Source organism: Rhinolophus ferrumequinum, chromosome 5, assembly GCF_004115265.2.
Source record: "Rhinolophus ferrumequinum isolate MPI-CBG mRhiFer1 chromosome 5, mRhiFer1_v1.p, whole genome shotgun sequence".
NCBI lineage: Eukaryota > Metazoa > Chordata > Mammalia > Chiroptera > Rhinolophidae > Rhinolophus > Rhinolophus ferrumequinum.
In genome coordinates this window covers 32,569,394-32,595,406 of record NC_046288.1, presented here as the reverse complement: position 1 = coordinate 32,595,406, position 26,013 = coordinate 32,569,394, and the positions used below count along the sequence as shown (strand labels likewise).

General features: G+C 40.3%; 1 protein-coding gene and 1 pseudogene across 1 annotated transcript; one reads left to right on the top strand and one right to left on the bottom strand.

Moving 5' to 3' along the window:
• Positions 1-1,724: 1,724 nt before the first annotated feature.
• FAM47E (family with sequence similarity 47 member E) lies at positions 1,725-26,013 on the bottom strand. Its single transcript, XM_033106285.1, is given in 9 exon segments — positions 1,725-2,410; positions 2,412-2,432; positions 4,931-5,005; positions 7,689-7,844; positions 14,692-14,892; positions 16,832-16,979; positions 18,965-19,104; positions 21,684-22,050; positions 25,801-26,013. Coding segments are annotated over 9 exon segments (1,221 nt in total). The 5' UTR covers positions 25,818-26,013; the 3' UTR covers positions 1,725-2,314.
• LOC117022295 (histone acetyltransferase type B catalytic subunit-like) lies at positions 9,347-10,852 on the top strand (annotated as a pseudogene).

Below are 26,013 nucleotides of genomic sequence, written 5' to 3'. Positions count from 1 at the left end.
AGTGCTTTACTTGTAACATTTCCTTTAATCCTCCCCACAATTCCGGGAGATAGTACTGTTATTATTGCTATCATCCCTACTTGGAAGAGAAAACTGAAACACAGAGGGAACAAGCAATTTGCCCCATCGTCACATGTTGCAGAGCGTGGTTTGAACCCAGCCCTCCAGCTCCAAAGTTCACGTGTTTAATTACCAAACTATGTGGCTTCTCATGATCAAGTGCAAGTTTTCTATATAGGACTGGGCTTGATCAGAAACTGAAGATACAACAGATCACATGGTGTGCTCGCTCTTACCACACTACCATTCTTCTGCAGGCTACACATCTGACCTAGGGGTGTTCTCTAAGTCCGGGTGACAGAACAGACAACTGGCACACTATGGCAGCAGCCACAGTGGTTGGCCACAACACTACAGCCCAACTCAAGGGTGGCCCTGAAGAACAACTGAGAAGGGAAATTTTCCACTAGACAAAAATTTTAAGCATTTCTCCCTGTTGACTACTTTGTCTGAAGGGGGAAATGATCTGAGCTGCATGTCACCAATTAATGGTCAGTAGCTGATGGTTTAGCTCAGTAGCCAGAGACTTGGAGGGATCAAGAATGTAGGGCTGGTGATAAGCGTATTAGGAGGAAGAGGAACATGGGAATCTCTCAAAAGGGAGTCAGAGTTTGACGACATTTGGTTCTTTGTGTATACCCACCAAAAGACCTCCACTGTATAGGACGCACTCAATAATCAGGTGAAAAGTTTGGCCTGTCCTCTGTATGTCAGCCTGCTTCTTTCCCCATGTACTCCAATGTTGCACAGTGATCTCACCAACAAAGTGGACATAGAGGCAGAAAGGCAGGTTGAATGTACCTACAGCAACTTGGATTTCCCCTCACCAAGACTGTTCTGGCTACTGTTTCTATTGAATATTTAGTTGTCCAGCAATTAAGACAAAACTTGAGCCCCTGATATGAATTAGATTTGAATCTAACAAGCCAGGAACAATGAAACCAGGGACAGAAATGGATTCTCCAGACCACGACTACCAACACCACCTTCTGCTCAGCACTTGAATGTCAGACTCCCGGGACAGAATGCCAAAATCCTGCCCCAGCTTGCCTAGTAGAACTGGATGCCTTCTTCTCTAGTCTTGCAGGAGGAGCAGCTCTCCCTCTGTGGCTCCTGTGGGCTACCAAACCTAGGTATGTATGATGGGTTGAAACATCAAGGGAGTCTGGGAAAGTGACTTACTAGAATTGTGACTTATTCTGGATTTGGACTTGCTTTCCTCTAAATAAACTGCTGCACACACCAACATTCACAGACTTCCTGAATGCTTATTCACCACCATGGTATTCCTCCCAACACGGGTTCTTGCTAAGAAAATAGTTTTCCAGCAGTGGGCTGACACTGCGATTCACTGATTTTATCATGTACTCCAGCACTAAAGTGTCTGGCCTCATAGAGTGTGTATAGCAAAGACTCATTTACAGCATCCATTGCAGTGTAGTCAGTCCAGCATACAGCTTATTGAAATGGGATCATGACAGACCTGGAAGATGAAAGCTCATCACCCAGAGATTTTGTACTTGAAGATAGATGCAGTAACTGATACAACTTTGAGACCCAATATCCTTTTAATAAATTCTTCTTAATTAAATTATCCAGAGTGGGTTTAACAGAGAAATATCTAGAAGGATACATGCCAACGAGTAGTAAAGAGTGGTTATTGTTGACTGTATAGTGATTATTTTTATTTTATACATTCTTTTCATTAATCCATATTTTCTGATTTTACTAACATGAGCATTAACATTTAAAAAAATTTTAAAAATTAATTTAAAAAATATGTCACCTTGAGTTTCCATTATACTTTATGACCTATGACCTTATGTTATAGGTACACATTTATTATTAAGACTAAAATGCCTAAAAAGGGAGTGGAGGAAATCTGAGTAAGCTTAATTCAAAATGAAAGGAAATTATATTCTAAAGAAAGAATAAAGGAAAAATAATATTCGGGGAAAGTGCAATAGAGTAATTCTGCTTTTAATTATGGTTTTATTTATTTTTACAAATAGTTGCTATACCTATGTAACTTGACAATGCTACAAAAATGTGAGAAGACTATATGTGAATATTGATCTCATAGTTGATAAAATATATAAAACATTGATTAACTGAAGCAGAGGCCATTGTGAAATATTTGTAAGTATTAGGTATAAAGTTTATGAATGTTGCCAAGTCAAAGTTGTACACCCATCGTGGTACACTCATCATAAATTTTGTTTAATGTTTAATGAGACAGAGAAATGCCTAAGTACTACAGAGTAAATAAAATATGTCTGATCATCTTCCCAAACTCTTCTATGCTGAGGTATTTTATAGGAGCCTTACACTCACAGTTACATTTTTTTCCTGATGTACATCTTCTCAAGGAACTAAAAGAGAGAGAGAGAGAGAGAGAGAGAGAGAGAAATTTCATTAGATTGGCAAACAAAAACTGTATAGTCCTGCCCACAACAACTATCATACCCAAATTGACAATCTCACACTCTGACATATATATCCTCTTAGTACTCAAAATCTCATGTTGATAATTAGTCCATGAGAGATGTTGGACTTTGGAAGGTAGTTGACAATATCAGAAATACCTAGATCTGTTTCATACTTGGGTTCTGGGCCCAAGTTCAGTCCAGCCCAGCTCCTTGTACTCCTCATCCCTGCTATTAAAGACCTGGCTCCCATCTGTGTAGCAGATGGAACAAAGTGATGGGTTATACATGGAGTAGATAATCCAGCAGCAGATACTGGAATGTGTATATAAGTACTTATGTTCATGTAACACAAGTGAATGTGTATATACACAGTGTACACAGACATTATGGAGGTAAAAAAAGAATGAATGTTTAAAATTTTTAATTTTATTTTTAAAATTAATGTTAAAATAAGTAATCACAGTATATATACATATATATATATATATATATATATATATATATATATATATATATATATAGTGTGTGTGTGTGTTTGTGTGTGTGTGTATGCATACAGAGGATGCCAAAAAATGTATACACATTTTAAGAAAGGAAAACTGTATTAAAATTGTAATACTTAATATACACCAATAACAAAAAATGAATAGAAGTCACGTTTGACTTCTGCAATTACAAGAGGTGCTCAAAGTGGTTACCATCAGCTTCCAGACACTTCTAATTATGGTGAACTACTGCTTGAGCAACGTTGACCAAAGTGTCCACTTGTAGACATTTTTTTGGCACCCCCAGTATATATATGTGTATGATTTACTGTAATAGATTCCTTCCTCTCTTTTAGTTGAAATTTTATTGATAAAACAGAGAATATAGGATGTAAGAATAAAAGGCTTTGAGTGGCAGGTCTTCTCAGAGGACTCAGATGATACCATCTTTCTTTAGTTAATGCAGCTAAAAGAGTATAGCCAGTGTGTCATGCATGCTTCCTTTTGCCCAAAATTGAGTTCAGTGTTCTTCAACGGAATGGGTTAAATCAACAGGAGTCAAATCAAAATGAAGAAAAAAAGTGTTTTGCCACCAAAAACATTAAGATAGAACTATGAATCATTATAACATCAAGACCAAATAAGCATTATGTGTGTGTGTGTGTGTGTGTGTACACACACACACACACATATATACATATAAATATATATGTACATTGCAAGAGGATATATATACACCCATATATATTTACATATATAGATATATGTCATATACCCAATTATGTAATCATATAAAAATAGCATATTTCATATATTATACATATAAATATACTGACCCTTATATATAGATAGTTACTATAAGTACATAAATGTATATAAATATATTAAATATATGCAGCAAGCCTATTATTGATGCTCAAAGCTAAGGGAGAAATTTCACCCCAGTTATGCAATGGAGTTTTTTAGCCCCATCTCTACTTCATACTCTAGTCTTCCCCTCACCTTGCCTAATTTAACTTTGAAAGCAGTTTGAATCTGAGCTTGGTCAACATATTTATTTGCCAGTAAGTATAAGCTATTGTTAGTTGTATCACCCTTGGAAAAAAAGAAACCCAGTATCCCATTTCCAAGAACTTTGCCCATCTTGGCTGTGTGGCCTCCTGAAGATGCCAAGAGATGTATACACAGAGGACACTGGCTGAGCACATGACTTATTATTAGCTACGACTTTGGCCCCATGCCTAGCTGGCTTCCTGCTGTGGTGACAGGGCTGGTTTGGGTGCAGAACTTCCTGCTAAGTGGTTTGCTATGCCATCCTGCCACCCCACCCCTATTACATGTGGGCTTGGGACGGGGGAGGGACATTCCATGTGGGAGGCAGCTTCAAAAGTTAAGGGAGGGGCAACTAGAAGGAGGAAAGAGAAAGTGAGAAGAAGAGAAGACACTGGTAGGTCCCCCCCCAGGAAGTGAACTTTTGCCCTCGTCTGTTTCTACATGAGGCCTACCCATAGTACAATGATGATATTGTGAATCCCTGCTCCATTTTGTCCTGACCCAAGCCACAGTTCTTTGTACCTAGATGTGGAAGTAGAGGAGACTTAAATACTTCCTAGAGAATTCAGAGTGTTTTAGTAGCACAGTTTGCAAGGCACATGCCCTGTACACAGATCCCTTTCACTCTGGTCTCCTTAAGGCCAAGCCCAAACAAGGCAGGTGCATCGGCAGAGAGACAGCACCTCTGACGCAGCGGAAACCAAACAGGCAGAATAAACAGAACCAAATGCCAGATCCTATCTCTGGGCCCCTGTCTGGGGAAAAGCATGCCCTTTCTTCCAGGGACCTGAGTGCTGGTGTGTGCCTGTAAGAGAAGTGTTTTGATTTTGTCAGGGGGCTGAACCCTTCCCATCAACAACTGTTGACCCCTCAGAGGGTCTTCTGGGAATGACCTTTACTTACACTTGGCATGTTGTAGCCCCTGCTTAGAACGAAATCTTTAAAGGCAACTGTTCCTTGAAGGTCTGCAAGTAACTCCTAAAAGAGGGTCCACAAACACAACAGTCAGAAGCTTGATTTCAATTAAAAGCATTTGGCTCTTCATAAATTACCTCATTTTAAACCACTTCCTCATTTGGGAATATGCGTGTCACTCACAAGTTGACAAAGATAAAGGCTTTCAAAAGATGTAAAATTTTCTCTCCTTCCCTTCCCTTTTTCTAACCCTTATAATTAAGGATAAGCCATACATTTTAGCAATTCAACAATTATTGACCTAGAATGTCTGGAATCTAACCAATTTAAGATTAATAATTTTGATACTATGCTTTATAATACGAAATATATATTTGCCCTTCTTCCTGATCCTGGTACAGAGCTCCTAGAACCCTTGAATTTAGATAAAAGCCACAATGGTGAAAAAAGTCTTTTGTTATTTATAACAGAAACCTTTCAAGTACAAAGGAGTTTATGTGATGAGGTGATTTGGGGAAAACACTCAGATAGTCACTCCGTGGGGACTGGTTGCCAGAGGAACCAACCACGTGATGAGAAGATTGCCACTTTCAGCTCCTCCAGCAAACCTCCAGGGAGGATAGAAGAGCTGGAGGTTGAGTTAATCACCAATGGCCAATGGTTTAATCAATCATGTCTATGTAATGAAGCCTCTGTAAAAACCCCAATGGATGAGGTTCAGAGAGCTTCCAGGTTGGTAAACCTGTGGAGGTTGTAGGAGTGTGGTGCAACGACAGAGGGCACAGAAGCTCCATACATGTCCCTTCCTACATACCTTGCCCTATATATCTCTTCCATCTGGCTGCTCCTAAATGTATCCTTTTATAATAAAATGGTAATCTTGGCGTGGGGATAAAAAAATCCCCTGACACATTCAGTGACCAGAATTGAGAGTAGTAGAGGAAGAAACAGGAGTGTTTTCCCTACTCAACAATATATCCACAATTAGTAGATCTTAACTCTAAAGGGCATGATAATCAAAAAAGACGTGATCCAGCCCCAGTACCTTTGGCGTATTCATGCACTCGTTTGGTTTTTTTTTTTCCTTTCATTTATTTGAATTTTAAAATTGGAGGTATAATTTTATATCATTGCAATTCAGTTCTTTATTTCACCTTCCAAAGGAACTCAATCAAGAACAGTCCAAAACTCATGTGTCCCCAGCAAGACAGTCATGTCATCACTGTGACTTTCCCTTACCAGCACACCATTGTGCCTCTGTCTTGTGAATTGGGATGCCAGAGCCAAGTGGCACCACCCAAAGCCCACAGGTAAATCAATCTTCAGGTACTCTAAAAGTGTGATTTATAAAAATCATGGAACAACTCCATTGATTTGAATCCTTCCTGTGTCTAAACTTCCTGAGAAACTTCCTGATATTATTGTGATAGTGCTATCAACCATATTCCCAAAATTTAAATGTTACTTCTTTTTCATGAGCTAACCATAACCATTTTGGCAAATATCTTTACTAGCTTTTGCTGTCAAAATGAAATGTTTTGGGAAAATTATTTAAGTCTTTAGGAATTATTCTTTAAAAATATGTTTCTACAATGAGAGCTTCTAGACACCTTAAAAGAAAAGTTTTGCAACTGCTTTTGCTTCTAAATATTTAATTGAGAAGATTTTGTTATTTTTTAAAAGTGCAACTGGAATAGTTTTAGATTACGTATTAAATTCACATAAATTTAGATAGGCATCTCCTCAAACCATACGCGAAGAAAGGCTGCTGAATATTATTTACATTATTTTTCAGCTTATATATAAGCTTCCTATGTTCACAAATTCATGTCATGTCTGACATCTGAAAATTAGAATTTCATACCCAGTACTAGAAAAGATAAAAATGACCATCTTTCCTTTAATCTAAAGGAGGCAGTTGATGAGTGATTTCTGAATGAATGAGTAGCCAGATTTGTACAGCATTTTACTTTTTTGAAGTGTTTTCACACTGAGGTCTGAGAGAATTGCTAGACCTGTTGAAAAAGAGAAGAGTTTCACAAATATTCTCGTCAGAGTCCTGCGCAAGTATTGCATCAATATTTCCAAGTTTTCAGGACTACAATAAAGAACTTCTCTTCATTAGATACTTGTACAAGAGACAGCAGGCGCAGAATTTATTTGCAGTAGAATCAGAGCACAACCTTGTTGTGTGTCTGCTGCTCTGTGATATCAGCCACTGCTTAACCTTTGTCCCTTTCCTCCCAGAAAGATCCTGCAACTCTGCTGAATTGCATAAAAGAAGTTTCCTGATTGCAATTTTGAAATTCTTTAACATTCATCCATTGCTGTTAAAAACAAAACAACAACAACAAAAACAAGCTTTACAGTTAATTAATCAAGGAGAATCCATGACATTGTATTCATTCTGAGTACTGAGGTGGTCCTAACAGATGACAGCAGTTTTGGGACAGCCAATTTATCCATGGAACCAAGAGTGGTAAGAGTACAATGAGTGGTTGCCCCATTTTGGGAGACACTATGTCGACCATGAAGCCAGGAGATTTGAAGTCTTGCTTATTACACTTTCCTCACTTAATGACTTGGCTTTTTCTGGATTCAATTGGTTTTTGCTGGATTCAATATGCGAGGTGTATGACTTTTAGGAGCCTCTATTATTCCAGAGACTCTGGCTTCAATATGAGGTGGCAGTTACACTACGATAATCTTTAGCTCAGGATGATCAAATCTCAGCATATACACATACCTGTTCCTGCAACTCCTTTTTAAAATTCTCCTCTTGAGCTTTACGTGAGACCTTGGGGTCAACCAAAGGTTCATCTGCTCTTTGCTTTTTCCACAACTTGGTGTTCAGATACCATGCTCCGTACCTCATCTTCACCCACTTTGGTTTATAAGGATTCTATAGAAAATAACATAATTCCCAACTTCATTAGATTTATTTTTTTGGTTTGTCATTTCAATAAATCTAAGATTTAGCTTATGAAAGTATAATTTATTTTGAATTTATGATTGATCCTTGCCAAAGTATTATGTATCATTATATGTGAAGTTTCAGTACGCCTTGATTTATAAAGGTAATGTGAAAGTTCATGACTGAGAAAATAATGTGGTGGTTAAGCATGGTCTTTGGATTTAGACAGACCTGGGTTCAAGTCCAGCCTCCCTCACTTAGGAGCTATGAGTCATGGGCACGTTACTTAAATTCTTCATCTGTAAAATAAGACAATAGTATCTACCTCATAGGGTTGTTGGGAAGATTAAAAGAGAGAATTATGTAAAGCAGCTAGAATTCATGTAAAAATTACATGTTTCACCGAAGAGTAATAATCTTAAACAATACTAAGTCAACCAAAAGGATAAGTTATTAGCCTTATTATGAGCCCAGCACTGTGCTCAGCCTTGTAAATGCTACACTACTTCTGATCAAAATGATATCCGTCACAGTCTCTTGCTTCTTTAATTGGAAGAGAGAGAGAGGAGGAAAAATAGATGTCATTCCTTTGTTTCTCCCATTCTTCAGTAGTGCATCTGTTGGTTCATAGCCCCGATACTATGGATGCAATACCCACACATTGTCTCATTACAAAGGAGGGCCTAATCCTTGGATTGGACAAAGAAACACAAAACACAAAGATACTGCCCTTCTGCCTTCTCAATGATGTTTAAACTATGAAGTGGAATGTGTGAGGGCTTTCTAGTGTCAAGCTAAATACACCTATTTGAAACCAAGAGGATGGGACACAGCAGAAGGGATGGAAATCCCTTCTAAGAGCTGGATTCAACATTGTGATCCCTCCATTCCAAACATACTGACCTCCTTGCTATTTCTAGAGCACATTCATCATGTTTCTGACTCGGAGCCTATGCATTCACTGTTCCCTCTGCCATAATGCTGTTCCTCAATATACCCACATGAGGGTACTTTGTCATCTTACCTATTTCATGTCATCTTCTCAGTAGCATCTTTCCCGACCACCCAATTTAAAAATTGTAATCCCCTCACAATAATCTTTGTCTTCTTTCCCTCCCTCGTTTTTCTTAATAGCACTCACCACTATTTCATATGCTATATACTTTTCTGTTGTTTGTCTCTCCTCTCACCCTCTAAAATATAAGCTTGTGAGATTGCCCTCTGTTACCTCCTCCAGGCATCAAGAACAACACCTAGGGCACAATAGGTGCTCCATAAATATTTGTTGAATTGATGTCAGGATCCTTAACTTCGGCATTATGGACATTTTGAGCTGGATACTTCTTTGTTGGGGGGACTGTCCTATGCATTGTAGGATTTTAGCAGCATTTCTAGCCTCTACCCACTAGATGCCAGTAGCACCAAGTTGTAACAACCAAAAATGTCATCTCCATTGTCCTTCCTGGGCCGCAGGTATTCACAGCTCAGAAATGGCGGGATTTGGTGCTATGGATAAATTTTTGGTTGAATACAAGAGTACAGTAGAGAAGAAACTGGCAGAGTACAACTGTAATACCAACACAGCAACTGAACTAAAATTAGTTCGTTTTCCTGAAGATCTTGAGAATAGCATTAGAACTTTCTTTCCTGAATAGACACATCAACTCTCTGGGGATGATGAAACTGCTTTTGGTTATAAGGATCTGAAGATTCTGTTATACTATATTGCTTGTAGCCTGTTAACAATGTTCCGCGTTAAATATACATTGAAAGCTGATGAGACCTTTGACTGTGTAGAGGAAGATGATGTCGAGGGCAAAATTAGACAAATCCCATGTTTCCCCGAAAATAAGACCTAGCTGGACCATCAGTTCTAATGCGTCTTTTGGAGCAAAAATTAATATAAGACATGGTCTTATATTAAAATAACATAACGTAACATAACATAATATAATATAATATAATATATACCAGGTATAATATAATATAATGTAATATAATATAATATAATACTGGGTCTTATATTAATTTTTGCTCCAAAAGACGCATTAGAGCTGATGGTCCGGCTAGGTCTTATTTTTGGGGAAACACGGTCATTCTACCTGGATTTTGCACAAACACAAATGATTTTCTTTCTTTGCTGCAAAAAGAAGTTGATTTCAAGCCATTTGGAACCTTACTCCATACATACTCGCTTCTAAACCTAACAGGGGGCGAAAACTTTACCTTTCATATAAACAAGGCTGACGTGACATGAGGCATTCAAGAATATCATGAAAGGCTTCAGACCTTTTAATGTGGTTTATTGAAACTGCTAGCTTTATTGCCATGGATGATGAAAGATGGCACTACTTTCTCGTACTTGAGAAGTATAATAAGGATGGAGCTATGCTCTTGTGACCGTAGGTTACATGACAGGCTATAATTACTGTGTACTCAGACAAAACCCAGCCATGTGTAAGTCAGATGCTGATATTGACTTTATTTCTAGATCAAGGCCCTGGTGCTCAACTTCTTGAAACGCTTCATAGATACTACATTGCATCTCCTTCTGTTATTAGTATTACAGAGGAAGATCCATCCAAACGCTATGTGAAATTAAGAGACTTTGTGCTTGTGAAGCTTTGTCAAGATTTGCCCTCTTTTTTCCCAGGAAAAGTTAATGCAAGGATTCAATGAAGATATGGCAATAGATACATAACAAAAGTTCAAAATAAATAAGCAACAAATTTATGAAATTCTTTGACTACTGGTAACTGACATGAGTGATGTCGAACAATACAGAAGCTATAGACTGGATATTAAAAGAATAATTAGCCTATATACGAAAAAAGCAGAGAGATCTTGCTAAAATGAGAAACTGTCTCAGACAAGAAGAACTGAAAAACCAGATGAACCAAATAGAAATAGGCATGCAACACGAACAGTTGGAAGAAAGCTTTCAGGAGCTTGTGGAAGATTACGGACATGCTATTGAATGCCTTGCGCAAAAGTAAAGATTATATTGTTCTGTACAGGAAGTTTGCAAATTTCTGTGCATTGTATTGTGAAAAATCTGATGATTAATTTTAGTATCTTGTAACATTTTACTTACATTAAGAGTTAGCTATCTTATCTTTAGCTGAACATTTTCTTTGGAGAGATTATATATTTTAAAACACTGTCTATAGTCTATGAGCATATACTACAATTTTTAAAAAGATACAGCTTCTGAAATACCTTGCAATTGCTTCCCTTCTTAAACAGTATAATAAATGCTTAGTTGTGATATGTTTGAAAAAAAAAAGTCATCTCCAGACATTGTCAAATATCCCTGGGTGGGTGGGAGGGGAGGAGGGCTAAGTTGTCCGTGGTTGAGAACCACTAAATTAAAGGAAGGAAGGAAGCAAAGAGAATAAAAAGAAAGGTAGGGGGAGGAATGGAAATTACACCACTGCTCTACTGAAGAACTTGAGTTCTGACATATATTATGTTGTTGGGTAACTGGTGTTCTTTCAAGACTCAGTACAAATATAATTTCTTCTGTGATGCCTTAACTGTGTCCCTAATCTCACTTCATACTTGGTAGAAATTAATTACTTCCTCCTATGTCCTATGTACAACCCATGATATCATTTCATTATAGTTCATCATTTACTTGTTGATCCTACTAGACTTTCCTTAAGTGCAGAAAACAGTCCTTTGTTTGCTCCCAGCACTTTTTGGCACATAGTAGTAGATGCTCAGAAATGTTTGTTGAATGAATGTCTAAACAAATGAAAGAATGAATATACAGAGAATATGTTACAATAGACATATAGATGGTTGTGAGAGATTAGAACTAAGAATAAATTAATGTCAACCTAAAGACCTGGAGAAAATCCATGTAAAAATTGGCATATGACCAGTGTCTAAAGGAAGATGTAAGCATGTAGACATGGGAAGAGGGGCACTTCAGGCAGAGAGAATATTGTGAGCAAAGGTAATGGGAAATGTGAAAGTTCGGAGTTTTAAAGAACAGCAAAGAGCAGAGGGTAGCAGGCCTGAGAGTACGAAGGGTAAAAAGAAAAACAAAGATGGGGACTTCCACTTCTGGAACAGGGACCAGATTTTCCCTCCCACCTGCAACAACCAAAAAACAGAAAAACACATATATATATGTGGAATATATACAGCTATATATATGAAATGATGGTTTGTGAGACATTGTACATCAAATAACAAAGGATAGTGATCCCTGAGAGACAAGAAACAAACAAGGTAAGCCCCACAATTGTTCCAGCTCAGTGTCTTGAGGGAGTTGCCATGTCCCAGCACAGGGAGGAGCCCAGTGGACTGAGTTGAGGACAGAGCTAAGAGTCCAGGAAGACCAAGGCAGCGGAAGTTTGCAGCTCAGAGAAACAGGAAGAAGGGGGCTACACAGAGAGAGAACACCACACGTTTAGTCTTCCTCTGTGGATGAGTGGGAGGAAACTACCTGGGAAAGAACCAACCAAAAGGATTACAAGAACAGTGCCTGGCATGCACACAGGGCCAGGACCAGGGCTCATTCCCTCCTGGGAAACCTAAAGAGTCACTGGGGAGAATACACAGAACGGTCTTGACTCAGCAGTAGGTAATCACCCCGAGATTGAATATTCCTTTGGTCCTTCCCAACAGGTCTTAGAAACAAGACCCAACAAGGATCAAACCTTTCCAAGTAACTTTAAGTACATCTCAGAACAAAACTCCTGTTTATAGGAATACAAAAATACCCAGCAACTAATAAGGTAAAATCACCATGCCTGGCATCTACTCAAAAATCACCAGACATGTAGAAAGGCAAGAAAATATGATCCACAATGAGGAGAAATATCAATTAATAGAAACACGCACGGAGTATATACAGATATTAGAATCAGCAGACAAGAACATCAAAAACAGGTATTATAACTGTATCCCATATGTTCAAAAGATTAAGTTGAGACATGGAAAATATATATATAAACCAAGTCAAACTTCTCAAGATGAAAATTATGAAGTATAAGATGAAAAATACACTGGATGGGATTAACATTACATTAGACATTTCAGGGGGGAAAAATTTAGAGAATTTTAAGACATAGCAATAGAAACAGGGAGAAAAGAGAATAAAAACTGAATAGAGCAGCAGTGAGCTGTAAGACAATGTCACACAGCTCTTAATCACATGTTGTTAGAGTCCTGGGAGGGTTGCAGAGGAATAAAAAAAATTTTTTTGAAAAAATAATGGTCAAAATTTTTCCAAATGGGATGAAAACTATAAACCCGTGGTTGAAGAGGCTCAGCAATCCCCAAGCACAAGAAACATGAAGAAATATATGAGTACATCAAGGTGTAAAATAACCACACTACTCAAAACCAGTGACAAAGAGAACATGTTAAAAGCAGCCAAAGAAAAAAAACTATCCAGAAAAACAAAGATAAAGATGACAGAAGATTTCTCATCAGAAACAGCACAACCAAGAAAGCAGTGAAGTAACATCTTTAAAGTTCTGAAAACAAACAAATCAAACACTGTGAACCTAGAATTCTATACCCACAAAAGTATCTTTAAAAATAAAGGCAGAATAAGGATATTTTTAGTTATAAAAAAGCTGAAAGAATTCATCACCAGCAGATCTACACTAGAAGAAGCATTAAAGGAAGTCCTTCAGGCAGGAGGACCGTGTGGAAATATATTTTGAACTTTTGCCTAGTGACCCTCCGTCTGCTAGTCAAAAGTTCAATTTTGGCAATAACAACAGTGGTTTTATAAAGCAGTGTTTGTGCAATTATTTGTAAGTACAGGGAATTGAGCAATTTTATTCCACCCAGATTCAGGACAAGCAGTGGTTCAGGCCCCATGTGTGATGGACATAATTTGCCTATCCAGCACCAGTTTGCAGTTTACCCTTTAGAAAGATGAAAGGAAAAACGGAAAATTTAAAGTGCTGATATTAGTAATGGAATGCATAATTTTTATAAACCTTATGCAACAGAATCAAGAACGGAAAACATCATGTATGTAAAAATAGGTCAGTTGATTGTGTTCAATTGTAACGGACAAAGTTAATATGTTCAAAATATTGGAAATATAATATCAAAGATTATGTGTAAAAGGCAGAGTAATTAGAGATAATATATTGTTTTTCACTTTCAGAGAAAGGAACTCTCCCCCCTCTCTACCCTCAACAGCTCCCACTTAGGCATTTAAGTCTATTGTTGGACTGGCACATTGGACTTATGTATATACGTAACACATGTGTTATGTATGCAGTAACACATGTGTTAAAAAGAGGGAAAGTACTTAGGAGCCTACAGTATTTCCTTTTGGAACATAGCATGTTATTTCCCTTCTCTGTCACCTGTTCTTCTGTCTTCACGGGAAATTGGTACTGGGAAACTGACTGAGTTATTAATGATCAGGCAAGCATGTGGTTAAGAATGATGGTTTGTGGTCAGTAAGACTCCACTAAAAATTCAAGAATTCTTTCAATGTAAAATGAATAGCATTCACAATCACAATTACAGCACTTCACTCTTGCAATGATATATTCCCACCATCAGAATTTCAACCTATATAATGCATAAAGAGATGGTATTAGCATATAAAACACATAGAGAGAATAATAATGACTATTCAGATATTAACAATAATGCTGAATGACATGCCGTGTTTGTATAACTGACATTGTTATATGTATTAAATACTCATTCATTTAACAAATATTTATTAAACATCAAAAAAATTCAAGAATTCCACTGAAAAAGGCTGATGCCAGAATTCAAGAACATTTAAGATTTTAATACAACTTAATTTTCTTTGATTTTCGGTCTTCTCCCCTTTTGCAATTACCTGCAGTTTCTGGTGTTTCCGCTCATGGTCTAGTTTCTGGAAACATTCTGGCTCTTGAAGTGTATTGAGCCCCACACTCTTCTTTAGTTCCAAAGGAACCTGGCTGAGTCTCATCGTGTGGAGCACATCACAGCGTGGTTTGCTCTGATAGTCAATTTCAAACTGTTTCAGGATGAACTCTTCATCAATGTTCGAGCTTCCCTGGAATATTTTACATTGCATGAGTCAAAGGCAAATGGTGAAATGCTCCTTGCTTTCTTCCTTAATCTCAGGGAGGCACTTGACCATGGCTGGAGAGGAGTCATGAAATAGTCAGGGGCATAAAGGGAGGAGTAGTGTCAACACTGGGCTGAAATAATAATGAAGTAGAAATAGAGCAAGTAGAATCAATGAGGTAAAAAATAAGCAGCATCGAAGGAACGTATCAGCTGGCGCTATAAAGAAAACACCACAGGACGATGTGATAGGGACCAACGTGGCATAACTGAGGTAAAGACGGGACCTCGGTCATAAGGGACTGAAAATAAGCCTGGTCATCAGAGCAGCTAAATTATTATCCTCCAGTTTCTTAAACTTCCTGCCTAGACAGAGTAGTCTTCAGCAGTAGGAAAGGCAGAAGTAGAAGAGCTGGGATTCAGGTAATCCATTCCAGCCAGATCATGGACGACAAGCAGTGGTTCAAGTACCAGGCAGAGTGGGCATCATCTGCCTTGACCAGCATCTTTACTCCAATCACCCTCTAGGAAGCCTCCTACTGTGGCTCTCAGTCAGTCTGCTGCAGCCGGCCTGGACACGCCCACCACCTCTTTGCTTCAGGATTAGACACGTGACTTGACCCACTAATGAGCATATTCCATTTCCCCACTTATAGTGTGGAAAATCGGGCACAAGGCATGTGACCCAGGTTAGTCCAGGGAGAGTGAGCCCCCAACTTTTTCCTAGTGGGAAGGGTTGCTTGTTTTCCCACTTAGGTTGCTATCTGATAGGATGTAAGCTTGGAAATTTTAGTGGCTACTTTTGTCATCTCTTGGGGAAAGACTGGTGGACAATGGAGTCATATAGAGGAGAGCATCCAAGAGATAGGGAGTGCACCTAAAAACATTTTTGCATCGAGATCCAGCTGTGCCTGCAGCTCCTAAAACTTCTGGATGGTTCCCTTTTCTCCCATATACAGTCTGAATTATATTTCTGTCACTTGCCAATGAAATAATCCTAAAGAATACATTGATGAGAACTAATACACTCAAAAAGTGGGGGAGGGAGCTTACACATCCTAGGTGGTTTCAAATCCAGGAGAAGCGTTGGGAATCTAGACATGTATCGGGACGTGGAAACAGGAATGTTTAACTAAATAGGTTCTGGCAAGGGAAGACCTTGATAACTGAGTCAAAACTCTCTTCACGTCAGAAAAACCTTTGGTAAAGGCTGTAGTCAAGTATACCTGCCCAATAAATATAACTGAGAAAAATGAGTTGGAGGAGTGAAGGAAAGAGAGAAAAGAAGATCCTGACATTGAAATGGAAAATGAAAATATGGACAGGGTGGGGGAATGAGAAGATGCTGGGCAAGGGATGCAAACAAACTCCGGTTACAAGACGAATACAGTCCGGGGACGCCATGAACAGCATGACCGTAATTAACAACACTGCATTGTGTACTTGAAAGTTGCCAGGGGTGTAGATCTTAAACGTTCTCAACACACACACACGCACACCCACACACAACGGTTTGCTGAGGGTCAAAAATTCAATAGGTGATGGATGCAGTAACTCACCCTATCGTGATAATCATTTTGCAATATGTGCGAGTATCACATCATTACATTATATAACTTAAACAATGGAATATGTCAACTGTGTCTCAACAAACCTGGGGTGGGGGGAAGAGTTGGCTATTCAAAAAATTTGAAACGACAGCAATGAGATGTAAACAATAAACATTCAAATGGTCTGCAAACTTGCAACCTTTCCAGAAATTTTACCTATAAGAAACATTGCTATTATAAATGGTGGGAGAGTCATAAAGATTCCTTTAGGACTTTGATTATTTGACTTTGATTACATTCAAAACCTACTTTTCCATAAAAGTAACTTGGAGCTTGACTTTACAAAGCAAGTTGTAATTATTACTACTAACTTACAATGCTAGCAGCCCAGTTGCAGAAGTCACTAACTTCTTTGCGTACATTTTCATAAGGAAAAGGACCCTCTTCGTGGAGCAAATCCACTTCACTTGGCTTCTCTTCATAAAGCAGTCGGCTTGGATGTGACACAGGAGTCTTCTTGGGACTAAAGACAATGGGATCATGAAATTACAATATGAGCCACCATGAATCAAAGTGGATTTCAAACACTGTCTTGAGGAAAGATCATAAACACATTGTTTCCAATAGTTTCTTGCATGCTCACTCGAGTTATGTTAATTTTTCAAAGACTACATTCCTGTTATCAATATCATAAAGATAATCAAATCATGATTAGTTATAACAATTAAAAATTATATGGCATTTTACCACTGTAAGTTGATTTTTAAGATTGTGAGTACCATTTCTTAAGACATGTGCCAGGCAAAAGCCCAAATTACGTGCTTGGGAGTCTGCCAAATCTCAGACAATCCTGACAAGGACACATCCTTGGCCTCGCTCGCCCTCATTCTTAAAATCCAGCCCATTAATAAGCCTTGTAAATTTTAACTGTTTTCTTCTCTGGACTGTTGTAAAAGGTCACCACTACTCACTGGTGTCTCTGCATCTTCCCTTAGGACCACCAACCCCCACTCCCTAACGCATTCTCTACACTGCAGCCAAAACGGTCATTTCAAAATGTAAATCTGATCATGTCAAATGCAGCTGCCTTTCATCCTCCATTAAGCCCTCTTCAACAGCTTCTTTTAAAAAAGTGAGATAAATTCGCACACCATAATAATTAGCTAATGGTTTGCTGAGGGTCCAGAACTCAAAGGTGCTCACAGGGCCACACTGACCCATGGTGTTGGAGTCTCCAGCAACTTGAAAAATAATACAAAGAGCAAAGATGAAAGCCAAAATGTCACCTTTAGTGCTGACAGCAGCCATGTTGGAAGACATGGGTTTAGGTGCAAAAGGACTTGCTCACTGAAAACCAGAAATGGGCAGACTGTCTCATGCAGGCCCCAGCAGGGTGGACCAGCGTGGGTCTCCCCTCAAGAAGGGAGGAGCAGAGGAGAACTTGTGCTTCTCATGGGTTATCTTGAGTCCCAGTGGAAGAAGAACAGAGCTGAGATGAGCATGCCCACTTGTTCTCCCCAAATTTACCAGAAGGTACACTGAGGGGTCTCAAGTGTCACAGCAGTGGAGTTCCTGTCACTTTGTGTCTCACCCTAAGTAACATGGATTCTCTCTCAATCCACCTCCATGCAGGTAACTCATATGACTAGCAAAGATTTACATAGCCCCTTCCAAACGCCCTGACTGTGGTTCTGGGCCCTCCTTAAGTGTCTGGGTGCTATGGATGGGCTTCTCTCTAGCTCACCTACACTTTTCAGTGCCTGCCAGTGATGTCATGTAATTTCAAAAGTCAAAAACATATCCCAAATTGATTCATGCAAGTATACTTGTCATTGCATTTACAATTTTAATTAAATATTATATGAGTTGGGAAAACAAGGATGTGGTTAAAAAAAAAAGAGGGTTGTTTCTATGAAAATCAAGCTCAGTGCTTTGGAAAGGTTCAATGAAGGTGGCATTACTGTGACTTATGCAAAAAAGATGACTTGGAAATCCAAGCAGCAGACCCATACTCAAAAAAGACTTTACATTAAAGAACTAGCAGAGAATGTACAGTTATGGTTTTAGAGTAAAATGAAATGTTTTAAGTACTTAAATATCACCTTTTATAATTCCCTGTATTAATTTTTGTTGTTGTTGTTGTTGTTTTTGTTATTCAACCAACTACTGGTCCCAGTCATGTTGAATAAAAGAACTCCTGCCATAGAGAATTCAAAAAACCATTATGGGGCAGTTAATCAGGTTTTCAGCAGTTTTCCTCTTCTCCAACAACTCTCCTACAGCCATGTAGACACAAACATTTGCTCCATTGCCGAATAAGTCACATCCATTTATGAAATAAGCACTATTTAGAGCAGGACTCAAGGCTCCTCTCCATCCTCCTCGAGAACTTAGTCTCTAACTTTTGCGTCTCTATATTATTCTAAAGATGAGGAGCTTTGAGAAGGTAACTCCTAGAATGTTTCATCAGGCGACAGGAATGAGCGAGCGGTTAAGAATAATACTTACAGTCCCAAGTAGACTTGGGTGGAACGTTTTTTTAAAAGTTTTATGGGTTCCTTTGTTCTTTTCTTGATGCCCTGACTGTAAGTCCAGGTGTCTTCCAGTTTTCTGTCAGGATCCAGCACTTCCAGCACCTTTAATAAGAGCTTCAAACAGAAAACAGCTTTGGAGGAAAGAAAAATGTGCTGAAAAATGGGGCCCCTTGGTTCTAAGCCAGAAATAGACCAGCTCGCCCCCTTGCTTTTCCTTTCTAGTTGGTCATTGCTGTTCATCAGTTCCTGTGCAAGTCCTGTGCTGAGTGCTCTGGGTAAACTTCTGTCACCTAGATATTAGGGAGGCAACCTTTGTAATGAAGTTCCATCTCCTTTAGACAAAACAGTGCTTCTGGGGCTACCCCGGTCCCCAGCTGCCCCACTGAGCACAGTACCTCTAAAGGATTTCTGTGGTTTTTGACTGTCCAGCATCCATTCTTCCTCTTACGTATGACAGTATCTAGGTTTTTATCTGGAGAACCAACTCTCCTTCCACTGTCTGTCCTCATGGACTGAATTGGCCTGACCGCATTCTCACTCTGCAGGCAGGCCAGGCCAATGAAGGTCACAGTGACTGGTTTAGGAACAGGTGCATAACCCAAGTTGGAATGAAAGTTAGGTTGTGGCCTTTTGCTGTGGCCATGCAAAAAGAAGTGTTCTTTTTCTGGGTAGAATTTAAATCTAGTGGCCATCACAGCACCATAAAAAGAGACCCAGCCTCAGAACAACAGCTAACATATCTAGTTGGGAGGTCAGATAGGGAAATAAAGGTTACAAATCCCATGTGCCATCCGAGGGTATGTGGGAATAATCTGTTTGTCATAGACTCAGAAGCTCTGGCCTGCAGGAGGCAGTGCAGGAAAGCCCCAGGTGGAAAATAATTGATTAGAAATTCCAGATGTCCTTTCTGTAGACTTCTCTGCCACTGATCATTCATTCATTCTAAATAAAAATGTATCGAGTATCTACCGCATGCCAGCTATTGGTGGTACATAGTGCAAGGCACAGAGAAAGTCCCTGCCTTTGTAGAGCTTTTATTCTAGTGAGGAGCCCAGTAGTGACAAGGGCGACGATGCAAAATACATCACGGTAAGGACAGAGAATGAGAGTGAAAGGGAAGTACTATTTTACACAGGTCTCTCCAATTAGGAGATATTTGAGCAAAGATCTGAAGGAAGGGAGGAAGTGAGCCAGGCAGACATCTGGGGCAAGTGCCCCAGACCCAGGAATAGAGATCTGAATTGGACATGTTTGTAATGTTCACAGAGCAGGTAGAAGGCCAGAGTGGCTGCAGCGAGATGAGAGCAGAGGAGTAAGTGGTGAGGTTGGAGGGGGAACAGAGGAGAGAAAAAGGCGGACAGCAGAACACGCAGGGCCTTTCAGACAATGGCAAGGACTTTACTCTGATAAGAAGGGGCCGCTAGAGGGTTTTGCACAGGAGTTCACCTTTCTGAACAACTGTCATGCTCAGTGTATGGGGAACAACCTGCAGAGGTGGGGTGGGTGCGGTAGCAGACGCTGCTAGTTCCCTGCCCAATGTCCATTCTGTTCTTTTTCCTCAAATTAACAATTTTGTTCTGTATTGTGTTCAATGTTACAATGTCCAAACAAGAAACTCAAGTTTCTAATTGCCTAGCAGCTAGGAATGTTCAGATGAACGAACTGTTTACTGGGAAAGCTATCACAGTTGACCCTTGAACGGCACTGGGTTGGCGGGTGCTGACCCCTGTACAGGCGCAAATCCATGTTAACTTTTGACTCTATAGTCAGCCCTTTGCATCTGCGGATTCAACCAACCGCAGATCGAAAACAGTATTTTCCATCCACAGATGGGAATCTGCAGTAGGGAATGTGAAAATATTGTTTTCCGTCTGTGGTTGGTTGAATCTGCCCATGCAAAAACCACAGATAGAAAGGGCTGGCTGTGTTTATTGGAAAAACATACATACACACACACAACAACAACAACAACAACAAAAGCCGTTTAAGTGGACCTGCGAAGTTCAATCCCGCGTTGCTCAAGGGTCAACTATATTTGCCTAATTAAAAGACAAAGTCGGCTAGCATGCACCATTGAAACTTTGCCCCTTCCCTCTTCTTGTTTGAAATGTCTTTCAAACTTGATGCCTGGAGAGGTAGAAGCCATTTTGAGATACAAGAGCAAGAGACATGTGCTAAGGATTATGGAGCTGAAAGTCAAAAGTTGCCTGGGACCTTGGTGACGTGATGGAGCTGAGACTCAACCGACGCCTGACAATTTGTTGAATTTTCCCTGTGACCTTTCAGGTTCCCATATGATTTCTACCCACCAGTTTGTAAGTACTTATCACATGTTAAAGTGACAGAATTAAGACTGAACAACTCCCCCCACAAAAAAGTCACAGGCAAAGCAGACTGGTAGAACTTCAGGGGAAAAGAATTCGAATGTTTCTGGTGTGCTGCACCTTACTAAGTTGTGTGGCCTCCTAGGAAGCAAAGGGAGATGGATGGATGTTGCTGCCGATTATGTTTCTTCGGGGCAGAGAAGGAAGACTGCTCCAACTGCCATGAGAATTCTCACCCTAGGGAGACATTCCTCTTCCTCTCCTTCTTATAAACCTGTCATGACCTCCAGGAAACTTCCCAGGGATCTAAGGAGAATTCTTTTCGAGGCCCCCGTGAAGGCCCTCCCACAACCCTAGGACAGGAGATACCTCCACAGGCATGTCTTCCAGATTCAGGTTGACAGCCAAGGGGTGTGGGCTCAGCTGGGCTTCAGTGTCCTCCAGGAATGCCTTTCGTGCCTGCTGGGCTAGCGAGAGCTTGGAAAACAGGGCCGCTTCCTTGGGCAACTTGTTCTGCCTCTTTTGGAGCACAGGTCGGGGAGCTCTGTGATAAATCTCGGGGAGAAAGTGCTTCTGAGGGCCCTGAATGATCAGATCATCACAAGGCGGGCAGCCTTTCCTGAAGTCGTCCAGTCCCTTTCTGACAAATATCCACCGCTGGCTGTTGAGGGAACGGGGGACCGTCAGCCTGTTCTTGGGCTTCATGAAACACTCAGAAGGCAGATTCTCCTTGTACCTGGAAGACAACATGCCCGATCATTTGGAAAAGGACTGGGGTGGGAGGAGGTTGTAAGGAAGCTTTTTGGAGGAGGAGAGGAGGAGGAAGAGGGTTCACACAGAGGAGGATGAGTTAACCATACTCCTGGTTTACGGGACATTATCTATCACTGGTCTGAGCAAAGGCCCTCTCCTGCTTTCTCTATTCTATGTTATTCTCATATCCCACTCTCATTGCTGTCCCCTGCACAGGCAAAACCATGCTAATGGATTTGTAATGTACCCTTTTGTTTGTACACATCCTTATAATATCTATATTGTCCTTTTGGGTGCATGTATTCTTAATTTACAGTAATGGTGCTATCTTGTTTCTTACTTGTTTACTAAGCACAATATTATCGAGATCCACCCATGTCACTATGTGTAAATCTATTCCATTATTACAACTACTGCCACCACAGCTCATCTAGCCATTCTCTTGGTGAAGGGCACTCACAAGCGGCAGCCCCTCCCAGGCCTCCTTCTCGTCCTTTAAAGGGACACAATTCAGTGGGAAGAACCTAGATGCCAGTGACAACTCACCCCTAACTAGTTGACTGCCCTTGGCACGTCATGTAATCTTTGTGGGCCTCGGTTTCCCCCTGAAACTCAGAGGGTCAAAGGTTGAAAACTGGCAGTCCATGGGCTGACTTGGGCCTACAAACCTGTCATTTGGTTCCCTTTCTGTTTTAATAAGAATCATAATAGTCAACATATATTGAGAACCTTCTATGTACCAGACACCATTCTAAGTGTTTCACGTGTATTAACTTATTTAAATCTCATAACAATCCTATGAAGTAGATACTACCATTATTCCCATTTTCAGATAAGGAAATTGAGGCACAAAGATGTTTTAAAAAATTGTCAAAAGTCCCACAGCTAGTAAGTGGGAGAGCTGGGATTTTAATCCAGGTACTGTGGCTCTGGAGAAAGATGCTTAACCACTACACTAGAGTTTCTGCCATATAAAAATATTCACATACATAATCTGGAATGAAAATCAGGAGCTCTGGGTCCACCTTTCCATGGAGCCAAAATTGGCATAATGGTTGCCCTCCTGAGACAAGTCTTATGTTCTTATTCACAGTCTCCACCTCTCCCTATTGCCCTATACCCAGCCTGCCTCACTCAGTGTCCTTACCCATCAGACCCCTGTTCGTACTGAGTAGTTAGGGCATGAATATCATATGGAAGAGACAGATGGACAAATAGGAAGGAAAATGACACCAGTTCCTGGATAATCTAATATATTCAGCCATTTCTGATCAGGATTTGGGACCTGAGCATCTTAATGGCAGGTCCCTCATTATCCTAATACATCACACTGTGAGATATTTCCATTTTATTGGTGTCTTTCCCTGAAGCCTCTTCCATTCCCAGGCCCCTTTTATCTATAATTGCTTGTTACACCAAATCTACTCCTTGTATTCACAAAGCATTTTTAAGAGACTGCAGGTTGATACCCATTCTTTTCTTGTGAGTTCTAGGAACCTCTTGTTTGCTGTGCATGCATGTGTGTATTTGCAGGGCTAATCCAGTTCTAGTGTGAAGATCTAGATGGAAGGACACAAAAAGATGAGTTTACAAATAGTTCCTCTTTGCAATGAACAAATCACTCTCAAATAGCTAAGTGGTGGGGGTGTTGAAATTACATCTAATCTTACGATTTGATGACCCATTCAGCATAACCTACTAGCAAGTAACCCTCCATAGTATGAAATATCTTTACAAAGTTTATTTTCCACACATTTACAACTAACTCAAACATCCAAGCACTTCACAAAATCAAATCCAATAACCAACAGTCTTGCTTAAGCACAGACATACAACTCAAAATGGCAAAAAGTATGGCAGAGAGCTCAAGCCTCATAGAATGTTAGAGATGGCAAAAACCCTGAAAGAAATTTAGTCCACATTCCTCACTTTTCAAGAAGGAAACTGAGTTCTGAGAGGTGACCAGGCAACCCGTCTAGAGGGAGAGTTTCCAACTACCCCACTTTGCCTCTCATTAACTAATAAAGTTACCTCTCTGCATTTTGTTAAGTTCATGAGAAAATTTTGCTTGACCCAGAAAATAAAACTGAAAACATCTTTTCTAAACATTTACTATTTTCACAGTCACTAATATAAGACACATGGATATTTCCAACTTTAAGAATTGCAAGAGTATTGCGCATTTATCCTAAAAGAATGAAAACTTACGTTCACACAACAACCTGTACACAAATCTTCATAGCAGCTTTATAAGCCCAAAACTAGAAACAACCTGAATGTTCTTCAACGGGTAAATGGATGAACAAACTGTGGCACATGCATACCATGGAATACTACTCAGCAATAAAAATGAACAAGCTATTGATAGACACAACACCTTGGATGGATCTCAACGGCTTTGTGCTGAGTGAAAAATAGCCATTCTCAAAAGGTTGTATATTATATTACCATAGATAGCTAACATCCTGAAAAGAACAAAATTAAAGAAATGGAGAACAAATTAGTGGTTGCCAAGGGTTGGGAATGGGGAAAGGAGTGATGATAAAGGGGTAGCACAAAGCGGTCGCCTTGAGATGAGAAAACAGTTTTGTATCTTGCTGTATACATATGACAAAATTGTACAGAACTACACAAACACACACAAATGCAAGTAAAAACTGGTGAAATCCAAGTAAGGTCTATCGTCTAATTAATACATTGTGCCACTGTGGATTTCCTGCTTTGGTAATGTACTCTAGTTATGTAAGATGGTACCTCTGGAAGCAGCTGAAGTAAGGGTACATGGGACCTCTGCACTATTTTGGCAACTTCTTGTGAATATATAATTGTTTTAAAACAAAAAGTTTGAAAATGAGAAAAAAAAAAGGGGATTCCCAAAGAGTTCATAATTGCTAACATGTATACAGTGCATAGCATGGGCCAGTAACTGCTTTACATGTGCTATGACAGTTAATCCTCACAACAATCCTATAAAGCGGATTCCTCCTATTGTCCCCATTTTACAGTTAATAAAACTGAGTCCAGAAGAAGCAACTAATTTGCCTACGGTCACCTTGCAAGCAAGAGGAGAATTGGCCTTCAACTCCAGCCTTTCTGACTCTAGACTTTGGAATCTTAACCACCACATCTTACAGGCTCCAAGAGAGCGAAATTCCACTCTCATAAATAGCTGAAGGAATTAGCAAAGGCAAAAGCTTCGGGTTCCTGCCCTGTGCCTATGACACCACACAGTCAAAATGGCAGCAGACCACCCAGTACTCCCCCAAACACGGGCTCAGCTTGGCTATAGTCACGGGCTGGGTGGCCCTTCGGCTGGGTGGCCAAGGGCTCCAGGTGCAGCAGACCCTTCACTTGGGATTCAGGGATGCAGTTGGCTAACCTGGAGAAGGGTGAGTCGTAGGCTAAACCAGTTTCCACAGAGGACGCTGTGGCCATCAGTTTCCCATCTGGAGTGGGTATATTAATCTAAAACCCCCTTGGGGGGATTTAAGGATAACAGGGGAAAAAAGTGTCCTTTGCGATGAGGAGTGTCGAGTGCTCCTTATTTTATATTATAACCATTCAGATGCAGGGATCTCGAGAAGGAAAGGCAGGAGGGCCTCCAGCCGAGCCGTCTGTGACCACTGGCCATCCTTCCTTCCCCTTCTCCCCCATCCCAGGCCAGCAAGAATGTGGTCCAGGCGCCCCCACGCGGTATCCGCGGAGTATGTCTCGCCCCGCGTGGCGCGCTTACCAAGGCCTGCAGTTCATGCCTGTCCGCCCCCGGGTTAGCGCCCCGGGCCGAAACAGCGCCTGTTGTCCGCTAAGGTGGCTCTGGCTCCCTGGGGACCGCTGGGGCTTCGGTGGCGGGTGTTCCGGTCTCTTGAGTCGCTAGGAGACCGCGTAACTGTGCTCTGCCCAGACTCGCCAGGGCGTTGGCAGCTCAGGCTCCCGCCTGCGCAACCCT